This window comes from Aulonocara sp. 'chitande type north' Nkhata Bay, linkage group LG16, assembly GCF_057382095.1.
Source record: "Aulonocara sp. 'chitande type north' Nkhata Bay isolate Kocher_YH1m ecotype deep benthic linkage group LG16, A_spYH_male_GT1.1, whole genome shotgun sequence".
Classification (NCBI taxonomy): domain Eukaryota; kingdom Metazoa; phylum Chordata; class Actinopteri; order Cichliformes; family Cichlidae; genus Aulonocara; species Aulonocara sp. 'chitande type north' Nkhata Bay.
The window spans coordinates 25,315,926-25,336,208 of record NC_141359.1 but is presented as its reverse complement, the minus strand read 5'-3'; the positions used below and the strand labels follow the sequence as shown (position 1 = coordinate 25,336,208).

General features: G+C 41.0%; 1 protein-coding gene across 1 annotated transcript in view; it reads left to right on the top strand.

The window, feature by feature from the left end:
• Positions 1 to 20,283, top strand: part of LOC147311646 (sodium channel protein type 2 subunit alpha-like) — a 65,343-nt gene that overhangs the window by 32,139 nt on the left and 12,921 nt on the right. The window contains exons 8-14 of the mRNA XM_086265726.1: positions 2,305 to 2,371; positions 3,495 to 3,636; positions 6,559 to 6,765; positions 14,393 to 14,617; positions 19,124 to 19,256; positions 19,360 to 19,598; positions 19,749 to 19,922. Coding sequence (XP_086121852.1) covers positions 2,305 to 2,371; positions 3,495 to 3,636; positions 6,559 to 6,765; positions 14,393 to 14,617; positions 19,124 to 19,256; positions 19,360 to 19,598; positions 19,749 to 19,922 — 1,187 coding nt within the window. The remainder of the gene's footprint in view (positions 1 to 2,304; positions 2,372 to 3,494; positions 3,637 to 6,558; positions 6,766 to 14,392; positions 14,618 to 19,123; positions 19,257 to 19,359; positions 19,599 to 19,748; positions 19,923 to 20,283) is intronic.

Sequence of the window (20,283 nt, the reverse complement as noted above, 5' to 3'; positions counted from 1 at the left end):
GCAGATTCACTGAGCGCTCAACACAGACAGCATCGTCAGAAGGAAAGTTGATAAAATAAATTACAAATGTTGTATTGTTCGATACATATGCGTACCGAACCGAAAGCACTGTATCGAACGGTTCAATATCGATACGAATATCGTTGCACCCCTAATATATATATATATATATATATATATATAAAAACACCCAGCACGCCCCTGCGGGCGGTTCATCCTTCAAGCTCGGGTCCTCTACCAGAGGCCTGGGAGCTTGAGGGTCCTGCGCAGTATCTTAGCTGTTCCCAGGACTGCGCTCTTCTGGACAGAGATCTCCGATGTTGTTCCCGGGATCTGCTGGAGCCACTCGCCTAGCTTGGGAGTCACCGCACCTAGTGCTCCGATTACCACGGGGACCACCGTTACCTTCACCCTCCACATCCTCTCGAGCTCTTCTCTGAGCCCTTGGTATTTCTCCAGCTTCTCGTGTTCCTTCTTCCTGATATTGCTGTCATTCGGAACCGCTACATCAATCACTACGGCCGTCTTCTTCTGTTTGTCTACCACCACTATGTCCGGTTGGTTAGCCACCACCATTTTGTCTGTCTGTATCTGGAAGTCCCACAGGATCTTAGCTCGGTCATTCTCCACCACCCTTGGGGGCATCTCCCATTTTGACCTCGGGACTTCCAGGTTATACTCTGCACAGATGTTCCTGTGTGTATGTATATATGTATGTATGTATATATATATATATATATATATATATATATATATATATATATATATATATATATAAGAGAGAGAGAGAGTCAGTTTTAACAGGAGAAGGTGGCATGCTCCCCCCTGCCTGTTTATGTAAGAGACCATTCCACCATATGTGGGGGTATTTGTAGCTGATCAAGCGCTACGACAAAACTGGCTTACATAAGGACCGCTCCAGGAAAGAAAGACCAAGAGCTACCTCTGCTGCTGAGAGAAAATTCATCTGAGTCAAGCCTCAGAGTTGTGCTTATTTGTAGTATGCTTTCATTTCAGAGTGGAAAGAAACAATAATCTGCATATTTTTCAATAAAAAAAATTGGGGTGTTCTAAAACTTTTGAGTGGTAGTGTAGTAGTGGTGGGCAAGCAGAGGAAGATAGCTGTAGTGATAAATGTAGCTATACCGAGTGAGAGCAAAATCAGGAAGAAGAAAGCTTGAGGGTCCTGATCAGTATCTTTGCTGCTTCTAGGACTGCACTCTTCCCAGCAGAGACCTTGGATGTTGTTCCTGGGATCTGCTGGAGCCACTCACCTAGCTTGGTGGTCACTGTACCAAAATAGTTTGATAGTAATAGTGATAGATGTCTTCTTAATTCAAATAAATCGTGGGCCATAGAGTAAGAATGTCAAGGTCCTGGGTCTGCAACCCGGTATTTGTGTTCAGGCTCTGAATGAATATTCTTTGATTTAGTGTTATTCATGTTTTCCTTATTTGTCTCCATGTGTTATATACTTTTCTGTAGCCTTTAGTTTCCCTTTGTGCCACATTTAGTTACTTTCATCTCTGTGTTTCATGTTCCCTCTGTTCCCCTCATCAGTCATGTCTCTATGTCCCAGTGTCAAGTCTGGGTCTTTATGAATGTCTCATGTTTCCTGTTTTATTTTGATAGTTCCTTGTCCTGTGTGCAGTGTGTTCAGTTTTGCTTCCTTCCTGTGTCTTTATGTGTGATTCCCAGCTGTGCTCTCCTCCTGTGTTAGATTCCCTTGTTACTCCCGTATGTATTTAAGCCCAGTGTTTTCCTCAGTCTGTTGTCGTGTCATACCCTCTTTGCTGTGTGTTTTCTTCGTGCTCCTGGTTTTTTCATCCTTCTTCTCCAGTTTCCAGCTTCCTAGTTTTATAGCCTCCCAGTGTTTAGTTCTTAGTTTCCGTGTTCAAGTATTGGTTTGTTTTTTGTGAGTTTATTTCATGGATTATTTTTCCCAGTAAATAAAGGTGCCATTTCGAGTTTACTTTTCCATGTACGAGTCCTGCATTTGGGACGTTCATCCTGCTTGCCACACAGCTTACCATGACAAAGAAGCCAAAACGTCCCAATAGCTTGTTGTTGGGCTGTGTATGTTAAGCTCTTAATATGTATTTCACTCTTCTCTGATTCAATAAAACATTTGCAATACAAGAATGATGCACTCTTGTTGTCTTCTACATTGCATAATTGTAACCTAATTCTACTTCTGCTGTTTTATGTATTGTTTTGGACTTCTAACAAACCATTCTTGTCATAGTCTCCCCATGAATTGCATACAATAATAAATAACTGCTATTTTCCTTCTTTCCCCATCAGGTCTTTACTATTACCTGCCTGACAACAAAAATCATCCATTACTTTGTGGCAGCAGCATTGGAGCTGGGTAAGCAAGTTGGCTCTCCAGTTATAAGAGAACTGAATAAAATACAAAATGAACACAATCCTGGTACAGCCCCAGTTTTACAAAAATGTCAGTATTGTGTATGTGTAAAAAACAGACTGCAGTAAATTTCTAATGTAATAAAAATATATTTTATCTACAACAGAAAATAGAAAAAGTATCACTGTGTAACATCCCCTCATCTCTAACAATAATCAATAAATGTCTGGAAACTGAGAAGGCCAGCTGCTGAAATTCTGGAGAGGAATATTGTTTATAGTCTTTTTTTTGTTTTGTTTTGTTTGTTTGTTTTTTCATTTTAGGATGCACAGAATGTTTTCAATAGGTGAAAGGTCTAGACTGCAAGTAGGCTGTTTCAGCTGAAATATGCAAGGCCTTCCCTGAACATCATGCCATGTGGATGGGGGCATACACTGCTCATTTTCAAATTGTAAAACATTTTCTGGATCATGTTCACAGACAGCTTCTTCTTTTTTTTATTTGTGGATGACAATGATGTCTGGGAGTGTTTGCAGTGATTTCCATGGCAGAATCATGAATGCTTTTTTTTTTTTTTTTTTTTTTGCAATGCCTGAAGATCATGAGTTCTAATTTACGTTGTTTTATACCTTAAACACTTTAGATTGTCTGAATCTTTTGAGGGTTACGTAATGTGGATGATAAGATATTCAAAGTCTTTCAAGTCAATTTTAAGTAGAGGAACATTTTTCTGGCCAGGCAATGAATGCAGTACAATGAATGTAATTAAATCATTGTTTTGTTTTTATTTACATTTTGCACATTTTTTAAAATTATTTATTTATTTTTATTTTATTATTGTCTATTTATTGTTATGTTTTGTATTTGTTGTAACTTCTGCTATCTACTAGGTAGCAGGAGGGAAATAAATCTCATTCGGGACATCACCAAATGAAAAATACAACAACAAAGATATAGGATTGCTAGAATGCTAAATCAGCCAAAAATGGGACAACTTTCCTTTCCCAGAAATCCAGCAACTGGTCTGTTCAGCACCCAACTTTTATGGAATTAGTGTTGTTTCATGCATTCTTTCATAGTATTGCATTGACAATTCTTTCAGATCTTAACTGATCTTTTCTTGCAGGAAGTGTCCAGAGGGGTATATGTGCAAAAATGAGGGAAATAACCCAGACAATGGTTATACCAGCTTTGACACATTTGGCTGGGCCTTCCTTTCTCTTTTCAGACTGATGACACAGGATTGTTGGGAAAAGCTGTATCAGCAGGTAGGCTAAAAAGGGAAACTAAAAGACAATAAAAATGTAAAATGATTGTGTACAATTTTAGTAATGCTCATTTTGGTAAATTTTCAGTGTGTTTAACTTTTGCATTATTCAGGCTATTGGTCAGTTTTCTAATAAAATCCCTTGTTGTAATATAAAATTTTACATTTAACATTCAATTTATTTTATTTCTTTTGCTGATCACTTACCCCGTGAGAACATGTTTGGTTGGTTTTGATAAGACATTTAACCTGTAGGTTCAGATTACTTCTTCTCTAGCCATATAAAGAGGCGGGGCTTGCTGTGTTTGCAGGAAAAGCATTCATCCACCACCATATTTTCTTTAAAGATAATATTTAGAGGTTTCTGTATGACACTCTCACTTTTAGCACTTCTTACAATTAAGTAGCAAAATTGAGACTATTAACAAGCTCTCTAATGACAGTATTTCTCAGTCATGATATGAAACATAGGTTGACACAAAAGCTTTATACTAGCATGGTGGATGGATTTTATGAGAATGGCCTAGTGTGTCACTGTAAATAATTGTAATTGTCACTATAACTAACTGTATTTATTTAATAAGTTTTATATTTTGCTAAATTTCTTGTAGGTTTGTTACTCTTGAATATACTTCAGGTTAATATGGTTAATATAATTTTGGTAAATCGCAGCAAAAATTTCTGGCACAACTTCACCTACTTCCAAGGTGCATGGAGAGGATGAAAGAATTCACAATGCAGGAACTCCAGCAACACTTGAGGGAAGATGAACAACTTTAATAATTGACCAACGCGTTTCAGCTTGTGGCCTTCATCAGGGTCATAGTAAAACAAAAACAGAAAAAATTTCAAATTAACCAGTCAAAACTTCATAGATAGATCAGCTGACGTATTGGTTATTTGGTTAATTCGCACCCAAGTAAATACTGGACTAGATCATTAATGATGAGGAGGGGGGGAAGTGACAAAACCCCCACCTGTCTGAAAATAACACATGCATGAAATGCATAAGAAGGATACTATAAATATACACAAAAAAAGGGGGGGGGGGCAGTATTTAATTATAAAAGCACATTTGAATTAAAAAACAAGATTACATCATCACATGGGAACACATTTGTTAAAAGGTCCTCATTTATGTCTCTAAAATGCTAAAATCTCTAAAATGTAGGCTTAAAATATAGACTTAAGATGAGATGTCTAGAACACTACTCCTTCTACTCCAGCCAAAGAAGGCTTGGAACCAAGCTCAACTGGGTTTTTTATTCATTGTTATTTGTTCTAGGAAATTAAGCTCAAACATTATCTTGATCCATGCCCCATAAGTCAGGTAAGGAGATCCCAAAAGTGTTGCTTCTGTTCATCAGGATGTAGTGTTTTTAGTGGGAGAAACGTTTCACCAGTCATCATCAGTTTTGGTCAAGTTACTTGACAACAGTAATTAGTTACTAATTACTTATCCAAGAAAGTAATGTTGTTACTTTACTGATTACTTATTTTCAAAAGTAATTACTTACTTTAATACTTAGTTACTTAAAAAAAACATGATACACAACCTGATCACGTATTAATGCAATAGACCTTTCAGGCCAATTCAATTTTTTCTGCATAATCCATCATATAAAATTGAAAAAAAAAAGTATTTTTTTAAAAGTTGTTTAATTAGTTTTAATCTTTTAATTTTATGCACATTGCATCAAGCAAAAGTTAAATTATATGCAACAGTCTTTGACTTGAAGAAATTTCTTTAACATTTAAACCTATTTTGTGCATATTCCAGAATATAAAATACATTAATTCTTTGTGTTTATACTCACTCTTTCAAATAGATGCAAGTAAAGCACAGCAAAAAATAAATGAAATCAAAGATTCCACAGCACAAAGTCCTGTCATTCTGAAATTTATTTTCACCTGTTTACCTGAGGTGGGGCCGGTGGAAGTTTGCCCGGTGCCGCAGCGGTCATGTCACTGGGGGGGATCCCACATTCCCATGGCAGCATGCAAGGTGTTTGCTGAGATTTGAAGAATCAGAGTAACTTTTTTGGGAGCTCAAAAATTTGTGTCATCTTCTTTTGTATAATTAGATTTTTGGCCTTTTCGGGCTTTATTGACAGATACAGTGAAGAAATGACAGGAGAGCAGAGGGAGAGAGATGAAGACATATGTGGCAAAGACCTGCGGGTCAGATTCGAACCCAAGCTGGCCCAAGCCGCTCTCAGCCATATGGTCACCTGCTGAAAGCACTGAGCTAGCTAGCTAGCTTTTTCTGGTCTTGCCTCTGTCTTGTCATCAGCGTCTCCTTTTGTAGTCTGTCTAGTCTCCATGTTTTTGTTATCCTTTGCTATGTTCCTGTGTCTGTCTGGTCTCTCTGTGTTCTATTTGGTCTCATTCTATTTGCATTCATTCATTCATTTCCTGATTTATTTAGTGTCCTTCTTCAAGTATATTATGTTCAATTTCGCTTCCCCTCTGTCTCGTCAGTTAGATTCTGTTCAGCCTAGTTCCTTGTTATTTCCCATCTCTCTGATTACCTGCTGTGTGCAGACTCCCCTTTGAGGGACAGTGTAACAATAACCAAACTGTGTGCATCCCTCTTCCATTTCAGTTTCTGCTGGTCAGATTATGTGCTCTGAATTTAAGTTCTTATTGTAATAAGACTTTGGCAACGAAGCTGTTCGAGGTTTACACATTGTTTTCAGAGTCTTGCATTTTGGGTCTAATTCCTGCCTGCCACACATCTGAGACTTGATGATTACTTTATAAAAAATGAAAGTGACAAATTTACAGGCACCTCAAATTTGAGAGCTTCTAAAATAGAAAGTATTCACTGTGAAAGGGTAGAATTTTATAGCCACATATGCCAAGTATCAATACTGTATTTTAAGTAACTGTAAAAACACCAAATTCTTGTTTGTTTTTCCAGACTTTGCGGACATCTGGGAAGCCATATGTGATCTTTTTTATGCTTGTAATATTCCTTGGTTCCTTCTACTTGATCAACCTGATCCTGGGTGTTGTAGCTATGGCCTATGACGAGGAGAACCAGATTGTCAAAAAGGAAGCTCAGGAGAAGGAGGAGGAGTTTCAGGCCATGCTTGAACAGCTGAGAGAGCAATATAAGGAAGCTCAGGTACACTGACTAACTCCTTTATTTTTCCCAAGATATAATTTGGCAAGTAGCCTTCAGTAATAGTAATAAATCATACAGCAATAGTACATTCATGTAGTTGTAGAAAGCATGAAAGTATATTAAGTAATCGAAAGTATTCAGAATATGCTACTCTCATTTAGAAACATAACGGAATACGTTACAAAATTCGTTTTGGGGCATGTATTCTGTAATCTGTAGTGGAATAAAAGTAACCTTCCCAACACCGTTTAACACAAAGCCCGGGCTGACACAGGACCATTGCTCACGCTGCACAGCATAAAGGCCCTTTCGTTTGGATGCAACATGCGCTGCACTCACCGCTAACTAAGAGCAAAGGATCCAAATTTGTTGCGCTGGCTGCTACGCTCTGCTTGCATGTCGTTTTCTTACAGCCACTCCACATGTACTAGCCTGGTCCTGGTCGTTTCAAAAAATGTATCTCTCTGACTTTATATCCTCTACGAGAGTTTGTGTTGTATTATGTTCAAATGTTTAATAAAAGCATAGATCGCTCGGAGGTAAACAATCCCGTTACGAGAGAGACAGAGAGGGAGAGAGGGGGAGGGAGCAATACACACACGCACACACAATAACACACATGGAGGCAGCCTGGCGAGGGCTGTCGGATCATGACAGTACCCCTCCTTTAACGGGAGCCTCCCGGCGACTGACCAAACTTGTCCGGGTGCTGCCTGCGGAATTCATATCGTCATCGAGAATAGCGGATTGCGGCACCCAGCAACGCTGTTCCAGACCATACCCCTCCCAGTCCATCAAATATTGGAAGCCCCTACCGCGCCGCCTAGCGTCCATAATCCGGGCAGGTGGTGGGGAACCAGCAGGTGGGCACAACGGGCTGGTCTGGACTGGTTTCACCTGAAAAACATGAAACACATTATGAATCCGCATATTGTGGGGCAGAGACAACTTCAACGTCACAAGATTGAGGACCGAATGAACGGGGAAAGGCCCAATGAAGCGGGGACCCAGCTTTTTGGACTCAGTCCGAAGGGGAATGTACCTGGTTGAGAGCCATACCTTCTGGCCAACCTGGTAAGCGGGTGCCGGGGTGCGGCGACGGTCTGCCAAGCTCTTGTTCCGTTCCGCCATCCTCCAAGGGTGGAGAGCTAGGAACTTTGTTCTGAGCACAGATGGTACATGCAGCGACATACTCCTGGACGTCTTTCGCCAGAGCAGACCACCAGAACAAGAGTCTTAAGAACTTGATGGTACGTTTCTTACCCGGGTGGCAGGAGAACTTAGCTGTGTGTGCCCAATGAATGACCTTGCCACGGACAGCCGTGGGAACATACTGTCAGCCCACTGGGGTGAACTGGGATCAGGTTCCAGTTGCAGAGCCTCCCTGATCAACTTCTCAATCTCCCACGTCACCGCACCCACCACACAGCTGGCCGGGATGATAGTCCTCTCCTCCTCCTCCCCACTGGGAGCAAACTGGCGCGAGAGGGCATCTGGCTTTGTGTTACGTGACCCTGGCTTGTAAGTGATGACAAGATCAAAGTGAGTAAAAAACAAGGCCCACCTGGCTTGCCGGGCATTGAGGCGTTTGGCTGTCTGCAGGTACGACAGATTCTTGTCGTCCATCCAGACCAGCACCAGATGCACACTCCCCTCCAGCCAGTGGTGCCATTCTTCCAAGGCCAACTTGATCGCCAGCAGCTCCCTATCCCCGACATCATAATTACGCTCTGCCTGGGAAAGACGACGGGAGAAGAAGGCACAGGGATGAAGTTTACCTTCTGCTCGTTGGGAAAGGACTGCTCCCACAACAGAATCCGACGCGTCCACTTCCACAGTGAAGGGTCAAGATAAATCTGCTTGAATGAGAATGGGGGTTAACGAGAATAACAGTTTCAGTTGCACAAAAGTCTGTTGGGCCTGGGGTGACCACACAAACTGCTGTTTAGGAGACGTGAGAGTAGTCAACGGCAACACCACAGTACTCAAGTTACAAATGAACTTACGGTAGAAGTTAGCAAAGCCCAAGAATTTCTGGAGTGCCTTCCGGGTCTTAGGCTCCAGCCACTCCACCACTGCCTTGACCTTAGCAGGATCTGCTCTCAACTGTCCCCGGTCAATCACAAACCCCAGAAAAGACGCTGTTGGGACTTGAAATTCACATTTCTCACCTTTGACGAACAGGTGATTCTCCAAAAGCCGTTGAAGAAGCAGTCGGACGTGTTCAACATGCTCCTTACAAGTCTTGGAAAAAATGAGAATATAATCCAAGTACACAAAAGCAAAGTGGTTAATGAAATCCCAAAGCACGTCATTCACCATAGCCTGAAACACTGCTGGAGCATTGATTAGACCAAAAAGCATGACCAAATATTCGAAATGGCCCAAGTGCGTGTTGAATGCGGTCTTCCACTCGTCCCCTTCTCGAATACGAACCAAATAATAGGCATTGCGAAGGTCCAGCTTAGTAAAAATGGTGCCTCCCTGGAGCAACTCGAATGCGGATGCTAGCAGAGGGAGAGGATATTTGTTCTTGATGGTTATTTTGTTGAGACCACGGAAGTCAATGCAGGGGCAAAGGGATTTGTCTTTCTTTTCGACGAAAAAGAATCCTGCCCCAAGCGGGGAAGTGGACGGTCGAATTATGCCTGCCGAGAGTGAGTCCGTAATATAGCGCTCCATGGAGTGGCGCTAAGGCTTGGACAGGCTGTACCGGCAGCTGGTGGGCAGTGTAGCTCCTGGAAGCAAATCAATGCCACAATCATAAGGTCGGTGAGGCGGAAGCGACAAGGCCAAACTCTTGCTGAACACTTTAGCTAGACCATGATACTCAGCCAGAACAACAGAGAGATGAGGAGCACAGACAGAGTCCTTCGCCGTTGTCGGCGTCAGATTGGGAACAGCTGACCGTAAGCACTGCTTGAGACACCACTCACTTCATCCCCCCACACTACCCTGGGCCCAATCTATCTGAGGGTTATGACGTTGAAGTCACGGGTAACCTAACACCAATGGAGTATCAGGCGCCTTAAACAGAAACAAACTTATCTTTTCAACAAGATTACCAGAAAGAACCAGTGTGATTTCATGAGTGCGATGCATGACTTTGGCCAGCACTTCCCCATTGAGGGCAGACACATGTAAAGGAACATGCAGGGAAACAAGCGGGACCCCCAATTTCCTGGCTAAAGTTTCATCCATAAAGCTTTGTTCCGCACCTGAATCCACTAGTGCATTACAGGAATGAGTTATGGACCGAAAGATAAGTTTGGCGGGGCAGCTGAGGTGGGGTAACACATCTCCGGTCGCACCCATTAGTAACCCCGCCGCTACTGACGGGCCGAATCTTTCAGCCGGGATGGGCAAGAGTCTGCAAAGTGCCCCTTCTTTCCACATGCAAAGCACTCACCCATCTGGCGTTTCTTCCTCCACCCCGGCTTGCTGAATCTAGCTCGCCCTAGCTGCATTGGCTCCTCCTCCGTCTCCTCAAGCTCATGCTACCCTTCTCCTCCCCCATCGGAAGAAGCGCTCAGCCAACCACCTGGGCTTCCTATTGCCCTGCGGGCTTCCTCAGACCGCCCTCCGTATTCTCGCATGTGGTCATCAAGGCTGACACACATATTAATCAAAGCATCCAAAGATTTGGGTAATTCTTTGGTGGCCAACTCAAGTCTGAGTCCTTCATTGAGGCTATTGAGAAATGCCCCCGAAGTGCTTTTTCTTCCCAGCCAGTCTCCACAGCCAAGATCCAAAAATCCACAGAGAAATCCGCCACACTCTTTTTGCCCTGTTTTAATTAGAGATGGACCGATCCGATATTACGTATCGGTATCGGTCCGATACTGACCTAAATTACTGGATCGGATATCGGAGAAAAATAAAAAATTTAATCCGATCCATTAAATATCACGAAAGCACCTCACAAAACTTGCAACACGCCGTAACTCACCTCAGAACGTTAGCACGTCGGAGCAGTATGCATCACGTGATAGAGCGGCTGTGGCATGCGGGACCTGTCGGTGGTCTGGATAGCATGTGGAGCTTCGCTAGCAACCCGGCATTTCATCTCCGACAAAGTTATCCCCGAGAGAAGTAAAGCAAGTGTGTAAGTCCATCTCTGAATGTTTGTAAAGCATTCCTGCGTTAAGCTTACCAAACGATATATGGAGCGACTGCTTCTTCTGGCTGCTACTTCAATCATGAAACTGCTTAACGATCAGCTGATCGGCTTTTCTGTCGCGAGTCCGTCTCTCTGGTTTGTTTTTGGCCCACTTTGCACCAGAAAGAGGAAACCATCGGCTGAACAACAGCAGCACGTTTAAGCTTGATAAGCTGTTGTTAGAATTTATTTATTATTACTTTCTACTCGAGGATCTTTTTCTACGTAGCTGACGGCTGGTAACTGTGCAGGGGCGGATCTAGCAAAGTTTAGCCAGGGGGGCCGATAGGGCATGAACAGGGAAAAGGGGGCACAAAGACATACTTTTCTTTCTTATTCTCATTTAAAATGTCTAGCTTTTAATAAATAATTATCCGAATCTTACACCCAAAGTTTTAATTTGATGTAAAATGAATAGAAGTCCATTACTGTATATAGTGACTATTAAGTCTAATATATATACCCTAGTAAGCTATAGTACTTTTTCCTTTGGGAAGGTACCATCTGTGCAGTCTGCAATTTTGTTGAAGAAAGATGTTGAATCTATTTAATATTTCTTGAAAAATAATTGATTTCTGTGCATTTTTTTTCACACTGCATCAAATTAAGGTTGATTACGTTGATTAAGCATCATGAGGTGGAGCGTGAGGGGTGGTTCCCTATTTTTTATTTATTTATTTTTGTTGTTGCTGGGAGTTGGAACCCTATTAGTTAGGTTGCTTAATATTTACGCTAAGTACTCTTTAAAATACCAGAATAGGGAGGATGGTGTAGGTTTAAGTTTATTAGATTGATCAGTATTGCTGAACTATGAAATATTTTTTTTTTGCATATAGGTATAACAGAATAGCTTTAGTGTAGTTGTTGTTTTAAACTTGAGTATGAACTTATACAAAATGCAGCAAGATATTTAAAAAAAAAACAGTTTTGTTGATTAAAAAACATTATATCGGATTCATATCGGTATCGGCAGATATCCAAATTTATGATATCGGTATCGGACATAAAAAAGTGGTATCGTGCCATCTCTAGTTTTAATGAAAACAAATGGTGAGCAGCTGCATCCGGATTAGAACCTTTATCAAAAACACAGCGGAATTTGGTCCGAAAGTCAGGATAAGAAACATTGGGGTTGGAACACAGCACTGCCTGAGCCCACTTCAGTGCTCTCCCAGTCATGAGTTGTACCATAAGAGCAATTTTGGCACCGTCGGTAGCATAGGCTTGAGTCTGTTGGCGAAAACTCAAGTCGCACTGGGTTAAGAAGCCTCTGCACTTATCTAAATCCCCTGAAAATTTTTCAGGCACAGGTAAGGTGTGGTCACGCATGGGTGGAGGTGGAGAAGGAGGAGGGCAGGCGGCTGCCACGATTAAGGGGGGTAACTGAGGTACTGAGATACCAAAGCAGTTTAAAACTAGCTACTGGTAGATAGCAAATACCTTTCTGTGCCTTGCTCATGTTTTGAGCCATGTGCCTGTTCATCTTAGCCACTATGATGAACAGGAGCCTGACAGGAGCTTCCATACAGTACTAAGGCAGGTTACTGGCTGGTAGTTGATGGGACTGTTCCCATCTGGGGGTCCATGGGGGTCAGAACTGTCCAGCCTTCAGTTATCCATTCTGGGTGTCTGCCTGTGACTAGTAGCTGGTTCATTTGTGTTGGAAGATGTTCATGGTGTGCAGTCAGATTCTTCAGCCAGTAGGTGTGAATCATGTCAGGGCCTGGTGCTATCCAATTCTTCATACTAAAGAATCTTTCTTGTCTGCAACTGTGACGCTTAGTGACTAGCGGCTCTCAGAGCAGACCACTTCGAGCTGTATGTTTGACACGACGTGTGGCAGCAAGAAAGCCATTGCTAAGACATCAGAATAAGACAAAGAGGCTTGCCTGGGCCATGACATTGGACTACTGAAGGATGGAAAAAGGTATTATGGACTGAGGAATCACAATTTGAAATCTCAGATTCATCACACAGAATCATTGTATGCCATCGAGTAGGCGAAAGGATGATTCCACAGTATGTGGCATCAACTGTCAAAAATGGAGGAATAACTGCGAAGGTCTGGGCTGTTTTCCTGAATCCAGGGCCAGTGACTTGTACAGAGTGAGAGGCACCCTGAACCAAAACGGCTACCACAGCACTCTGCAGCGCCATTCAATACCCTCTGATATGCGCCTAAGTGTGAATTATACAATTATGCAAATCCAAGTTATGCCAGAAATACCGAACAAAACGATAAGCTTGAAAACATGCAGTGGCCACCACAGTCTCCAGCCTTGAAACCCATCGAGCTGGTTTGGGAAGAACTAGACACAAGAGTGAAAGCAAAGCAACCTACAAGTGCTGAATATTTATATATTATGTAATATATATGTTATATGTATATATATATATTAGGGGTGCAACGATACACAAAATTCACGGTTCGGTTCGATACTTTGGTGTCACGGTTCTATATTTTTTCGATACAAAAAAATGTTCATGCCTTTTTAATTTGTCATTTATTAAAATTATAAATATATATTTTAACTCAAACGTACAGTTTTTACATTTAATGTTGCTGAAACAACAAAGTAATTAAAAAAATAAATCTATCTGATCGAGAAATCACTCATCTTTGGAAAAGAGTTTATTACAGAGAAATGTCTCTTTCCAAAATAAAAGCTATACTATAAGCTTCTTCTGGGCTTTATTCTCAGCAGCATATTAAACATATCAGGTCCCCATAAGGAGAATCATGTGCTAACGGCTGTCTAAATGACTCGGGTAAAGTTTGTAGCATGCGTGCTTGTTGTTTTTGTCTGCTTCCACTTGTCTTTGCACTAGGATGCTGTCGGAGTAAATGTGCAGTCATATTCGTTGTGTTCCCACTATTGCTGTCAGCGTTAATCTCGTTGAAATGACGTTAAAGCCACAACACTGCAAATCTCCGTTAACGAGCTACCGCGGATCGCCCCGTGCATGGGGCTGGACGGCGTCAACACGTTAATGAGCTAACTGCGCTAACACACTAGTTCCCACCCATGTAACTGAGCATTGTGTGGCACATCCAACATACTGTTTTACTTTAGTCCATGACACGCTTACCTTCAGGGTCATACGTCACATGAACACCAAAATAGTTCCAAACGCCACATCTGAATGAGGGTGGGGGAGGTTCAATTTGCCATGTTGCAAGGAGAGCTTAACTTCTGTCTCGCTAGCTTGCCCTGCGCTCAGTGAATCTGCGTTCGACTACTCCGCCTAGGCTGCACTGTCGAACGCAGATCCACTGAGCGCTCAACACAGACAGCATCGTCAGAAGGAAAGTTTAAAGAAAGATAAAATAAATTAAAAATTTTGAATTGTTCGATACATATGCGTACCGAATCGAAAGCACTGTATCGAACGGTTCAATATCGATACGAGTATCGTTGCGCACCCCCCCCCCCGTGTACTATCATTGTCTTATCTTCCCACTTCTAGGCAGCAATAGCTGCTGCTGAAGAAGGAGCTACCGAGACCAGTGATAAAGTTGGTGGCAAAGAGAGTTTCTCTAAGACCTTCAAGATGAGCTCCAAAAGGGCAAAGGAGAGACGCAGCAGGCGAAAACAAAGAAAGGAAGAAGAGAAAGTGGCTGAGAGTAAGCCTCCTAAATCTGAGTCAAAAGACAATATACAGACGGCTTGCAGGAGGTCATCTACACATCAGGTAATTTCCTATGTGGTATGATGTGATATGAAAGTGTTATATAAGTGATCTTTTCAGTTCTAAAGTCCCTTTCACTTCTTCATTGGTTACTTTATTGCACTTTGTTACTGGTATTCATTACTGCATCTTCACTACATGCATTGTAAATTACAATATGACCTAATACCAAAAAGTTTGGACACCATTTAAAATGTAAATAAAAATAGAATTCAATGAATGTAAATCTCATGAACCAATATTTTTAGTCACAAAAGAAAACAGAAAACATACCAGATGGTTAAACAGAGATATTTTACAATGACTTTGACACTTTAATGTTGAAAATTAGGAATTTCCTGTTTCATCTACTGTCAGGTTTATTGTCTGGAAGCATTGTTACAACAAAAAAGTAAATTACCAAACACAAATTCCCTTACTCTGTGATGAGTTTTTAATCAGAAAGCCTTTATAACCCTTGTCAACAAGAAGATTCTCTGGCTTTTGTCACCTCTTGCTGGGCTCCTGACAGGCAGGAAAAGCAATTGGATTGATAATCTGACTATCCAGTTCTGAATTATGTGTAGCCATTTGAGATAACTTTTAAATTTTTTTCTCATTGCCCTTATCATCTTCTTTGTTTATGAAAATTTTTAAGTTTTTTATAATTGTATATGCCATCATCAGCATGTTCATCCAATAATTCATCACAATGATCATCATCACCACCTGCCGCATATTAATAATTTCCATGGTGAAGCCTAGGATGTGGGCTAATAATAGCAGCAGTTTTGAGGACAAACTGAGTCGGAGGGGCTAGTCACCAAAATGAAGAAAATGATATTTTCAATCAACTTTCATAGTGGACTGAGCAAATACAAGTTGTACGAGAAAAATAAGTAGTCAGTCTAATTGAAGTAGAATATAATTCTTGAGTTGCCTGATGGTACTCTAATTATAAGTTAATAATAAATAAATAAATTATTATAAATAATGAATAAATAATTTTCTTTAAATATCTAAATATTTTTCATTACAGCAACCTGGGTGATTCCATCTAATATTTTAAAACACTCTTTCTTAACCCTTTAAGACCTACCATAGGACGAACTCCGCCAGAGCTTATATTATATTTTACATGCTGTAGTGCAATTTTTGGGAGCATTTCAAGTTGCTATACATCAATACAATCATTATAGTCCAAATTCTTATAATATGTATGCATTAAGTGCATAGTAATTACATAAATTGCAAAAAAGTGCAATAAACTACAAAAAAATTGAAAATCATTTTTGTTTTTTTAACATATATTTCTAGTTAGAGAAATTTAAGAGGTTTATCCCTCAAAACTGTAAATACAAAAAAGTTGCACAAACTAGTTTCCCACCAAAGGAAATTTATTTTGAGTGTTTTCATAGTTTTATTTTTGAGATACACCAATTTTCATATACTACAGGAAAAACGAAAAAATATATTATAGTGCAAATTTGCAAAATTAACAGCATATGCATCAAAATAAACTATTTCCAGCAGTGAAATATGAGTCCTAAGCATCCCAGAAACGACACAGAAAGTCATGAAGTCAAACATAACTTTTAAAAACACAAGTATAAGCTCATGAGGCCACGATGGTAAAAAAAAAAAACTACATTTCCGCAAAATGACGTCACTTCCGGTTTCGGGCAGGTCATGGCGGTCATGTGATAGTTCGCGCTGATGGACGTAGGAAGTGTTACAAACAGCTGATCGGATCGGCAAAGCGTGTTTCTGGAATATTATGTTTTTGTTGCTACAAGCGCTTTTTATGCAGTTTTTGCAAAGCTATATGTGGAAGGAAACTGTGACCGAGGACAAGCTGATGGCATAAGATGTAAGTACAATTACTCCGGTTTCATATGCAAAAAAAATTATAGCGCTAGCTCACGTGGTTGCAGTGCTACCGGGATTTAAAAATAGTTACGCAAAATGGAGCGTGTCCGCTCCTACCGGTTCTAAAGGGTTAAAAACCACAACAACAAAAAAACTACCCCAGGCTAACAATAATAACAAATGAGAACCACCTCCAACACACAAATCAAAGACGGGTGCAAAATGTGTGTGGCCACAGGGTTAACCAATAAATAAAAATACCACCGACCCTCTCCCCAGACCTGCCTACTAAAATCTTAGCCTACTTAGCTTCTGGAGTGCACCAGGCGCACAAAGCACTGACAAGCCTACCCCCGACAGGGAACTAATCCCCACCCGGGATTACTCCAAAAATAAAAAAGGCAAAATAAAAAAATGAGTGCCTGAAGGAGTAGGTTACACTCAGCTAGACACTCCCCTGTGCTAACTGGAGAGAGAACGTAGTAGATATGATACAACTAAACAAGTGACCGGCAAACAACACACCAAAACTTAGTCGCTGTTCCTTCCATTCATTTCCCAGACAAGCCCCCACATTGTTACATCCCCACAAAGAGGTCTAGGGATGTGAGTGTGGGGACCAGTAACAAATGGGTCCGGAAATAGAATAAAAAGGAAAACAGACAGAGTTGCTCTATAATAATATAGTTTTATTACAAATAATATAGTTTTATTACAAATAACCTTAACTTAAAGAGCCAGCAACGCCATTCTACCAATAATGCCAAAGAAACAAAGGAAACAATCACAGCAACAAAAGAAAAAACTACCTAACAAATAAGGGACGCACTTTCCACACTTCCTATTTTACTCCTCGCCGCGGGGAGACACTCTCAGGGCCCACAAGCCTGTCTACTCACTAGTCGAAGGAGGCTGTCTGTACAAAACCTAGCAGAAAAAAGTGTAGAGCCACAGAGGGGAAAAACCACCTCACTCACAGTTCATCCCCTGCTTATATAGCCTCAGAGGTGACTGCTGACTGGGCCCAAGTGGCAAACGAGGCTAATCAAAAGCAGCTGTGTCCTGGGGAGAGAGGAGAGTGAGAGAGACAGAGGGGGTAGGAGTGGCAAGAGAGGAGGAGGTGGAGAGAGCGGGCAAACACCCAACCCCCACACTCCCATAGCCTCACAGGATGTAACACAGAGTTACCCCTACTAAATGTTACAGCAAATTGCCTATTGGTTAAATAACTCTTAATCCACTGAACAGCAGACCTTTCAAAACCAAAACAATTTAATTTATCCAATAAGATTTCATGATCAACTGCATCAAACGCTGCGCTCAGATCTAGCAACACTGTTCCAACAATCGTTTTATCTTCAATATCGCTTCTCCAAAAAGTCGATTCTGTTCATCTGGACGTAGCGTTTTCAGTGGGAGAAACATTTTGTCACTCAGCCAAGTGACCTCTTCAGTCTCAGCTGACTGCAGGTTTCCCCAATCTTATAAACAGTACATTTGCATAATGACTGAAACCAGCCCACTGAAGGAACAATGGGCTAGGAGGTCATTTCCTTCATCATAATTAATTCCTTCAATATCACTTATTAAGTCATCAGTTATGTGAGCCAAAGGTGTAGTTGTAGAATGTTCTTTTTTTATATGCATGATAAGCAGAATTTCATTCATTAGTCCCAAAAGGTTGATTCTGTTCATCTGGACGTAGCATTTTCAGTGGGAGAAATGAAAGTGACTTCTTGCCACAGCGCGAGCCATCAGACATAGATTGGACCCAAAAGACAGATTCAACAGAGATGCTCAAGATACGTGACATGACTTTTACTCACAAGACTTGAACAGCGGCAGTGCTTGTGAACATAAACAGCGACTATAAGGTTAAGTGACACTATTATGGTATTAAATATGTAGGTCAACACTAGTGCAGGGGCAGGTACTATATACAGGGGCAAGAGCAAAATACTACTAAGAACAGTGACAAACCCTGAGCTGTGACGATCATAAAATGCTATAACTATGAAGACTATACACAGGAACATGAGCTAGAGCCAGAGCTATGACATGGGCAAAAATACTACAACTATGCCATATACAGAAACGATGCTATCTACAAGAACAGGAACTAGACACTGATAACCGAGATGCAAGATAAATACTGTGAGTAACTGGGGTGGACATGAGCAAGTCAGCGGGGTCCTAGAGTTAGATGAGATGTCAAAGGGAATATAGGGTCAGGAATGTGAGTGGGAGGACCAGTGATCAGTCACTGCAACAACAGGAGAGGTGAGTTAGAAAAGAGTAAGGAAAAGACTGAAGAGGTAGATCCATTTGAGGATATTTCATGGCTTACATTGTCTGCAGATGGAGGTCTGTGAGAGGGGGAGGCAAGGTCATAAAAGTCTTGGTGAGTATGTGAATGATCCACTCCAGAAAGGTTCCAGTGGTGAGACAGGGAGGCAGGCCGATGAGAGTGGGCTATTTTCATTTATTGTGCAAATGTACTGTTTATACGGTTGGGGAAACCTGCAGTCAGCTGAGACTGAAGTAGTCACTTGAATGAGTGGGACACTGACAGTGATTTATGTTAGTGCTGTTGTTTATCAATGGCAAAATACAACACATTTTTTGTATGGTTACATTTCATATATAACAATCTATCCCCAGGCTGACACTACTGACACAGACTACAGGCAAAGTAATGGAGGAATAAGCCAGGAATATATGGACTTTCTTAAGAGCCGAGAGGCCAGACAGAGACCTCAAAGTCTCACTAGTGTAATTACGGACACAATAGAGGGTAGGTGTTTTTTTACAATTGCATGAATTGCCATTCTTGTCTTGACTACATCTACAATGTCATTGTAGCTTCACACAAAAAATTTTCATCACTTTGCCATCAGAACTTGAAGAGTCAAGGCAGAAATGTCCTACTTGGTGGTACGATTTTGCCTACACTTTCCTCATCTGGGAGTGGTGCCCAGGGTGGCTGAAATTCAAGAAAATCATTCATCTAATTGTGATGGACCCATTTATGGACCTATTCATTACTATTTGCATTGCACTCAACACATTGTTTATGGCCATGGAGCATTATCCAATGAGTGATGGGTTCCAAAGCATGCTTAATATCGGTAATAAGGTAAGTCAAATTAAGAGCTGATTATTTTTAATCAAATATAAATCAAATATAAATTTTATCAGTGTTCATTATTTGTGTGTGTGTGTGTGTGTGTGTGTGTGTGTGTGTGTGTGTGTGTGTGTGTGTGTGTGTGTGTGTGTGTGCATAAAGATATTCACCGGCATCTTCACAGCTGAAATGGTCTTCAAGGTTATTGCACTGGACCCATTCTATTACTTTCAGAAGAAATGTAATATCTTTGATGCGATCATTGTTAGTTTAAGCTTGATAGAGCTTTGTTTGGAAAAAATGAAGAATATGACTATCTTGAGATCATTCCGATTGGTAAGTCTATAAATGCACATCTACGATAACAAGCAGTAGTAAGTGAAACCTTTGGAATTGTTAGCATCTATGTATAAATTTTTCATAAATCAGCACAACTGGGAGCACCTGGCCAGCCTCCCTGGATCCTGTGACAGTTTTTGATTGGTTTTCATCCACTCAGCAACATGTCAATTATGTAGTTGGCTTTGGTCATGTTACCTAATGCTACAGTTAGACTACGGAAAATAGTCGTTGGAGACATGAACAAAATTATTGCAACTGGGTGTAATGAATTTGTAATCTCATGGCGATCAAATTCAGAACGAGAATACTCTACTAATCCCAAAGAAAATTATGTGGTCACAACTGATCCAAGACA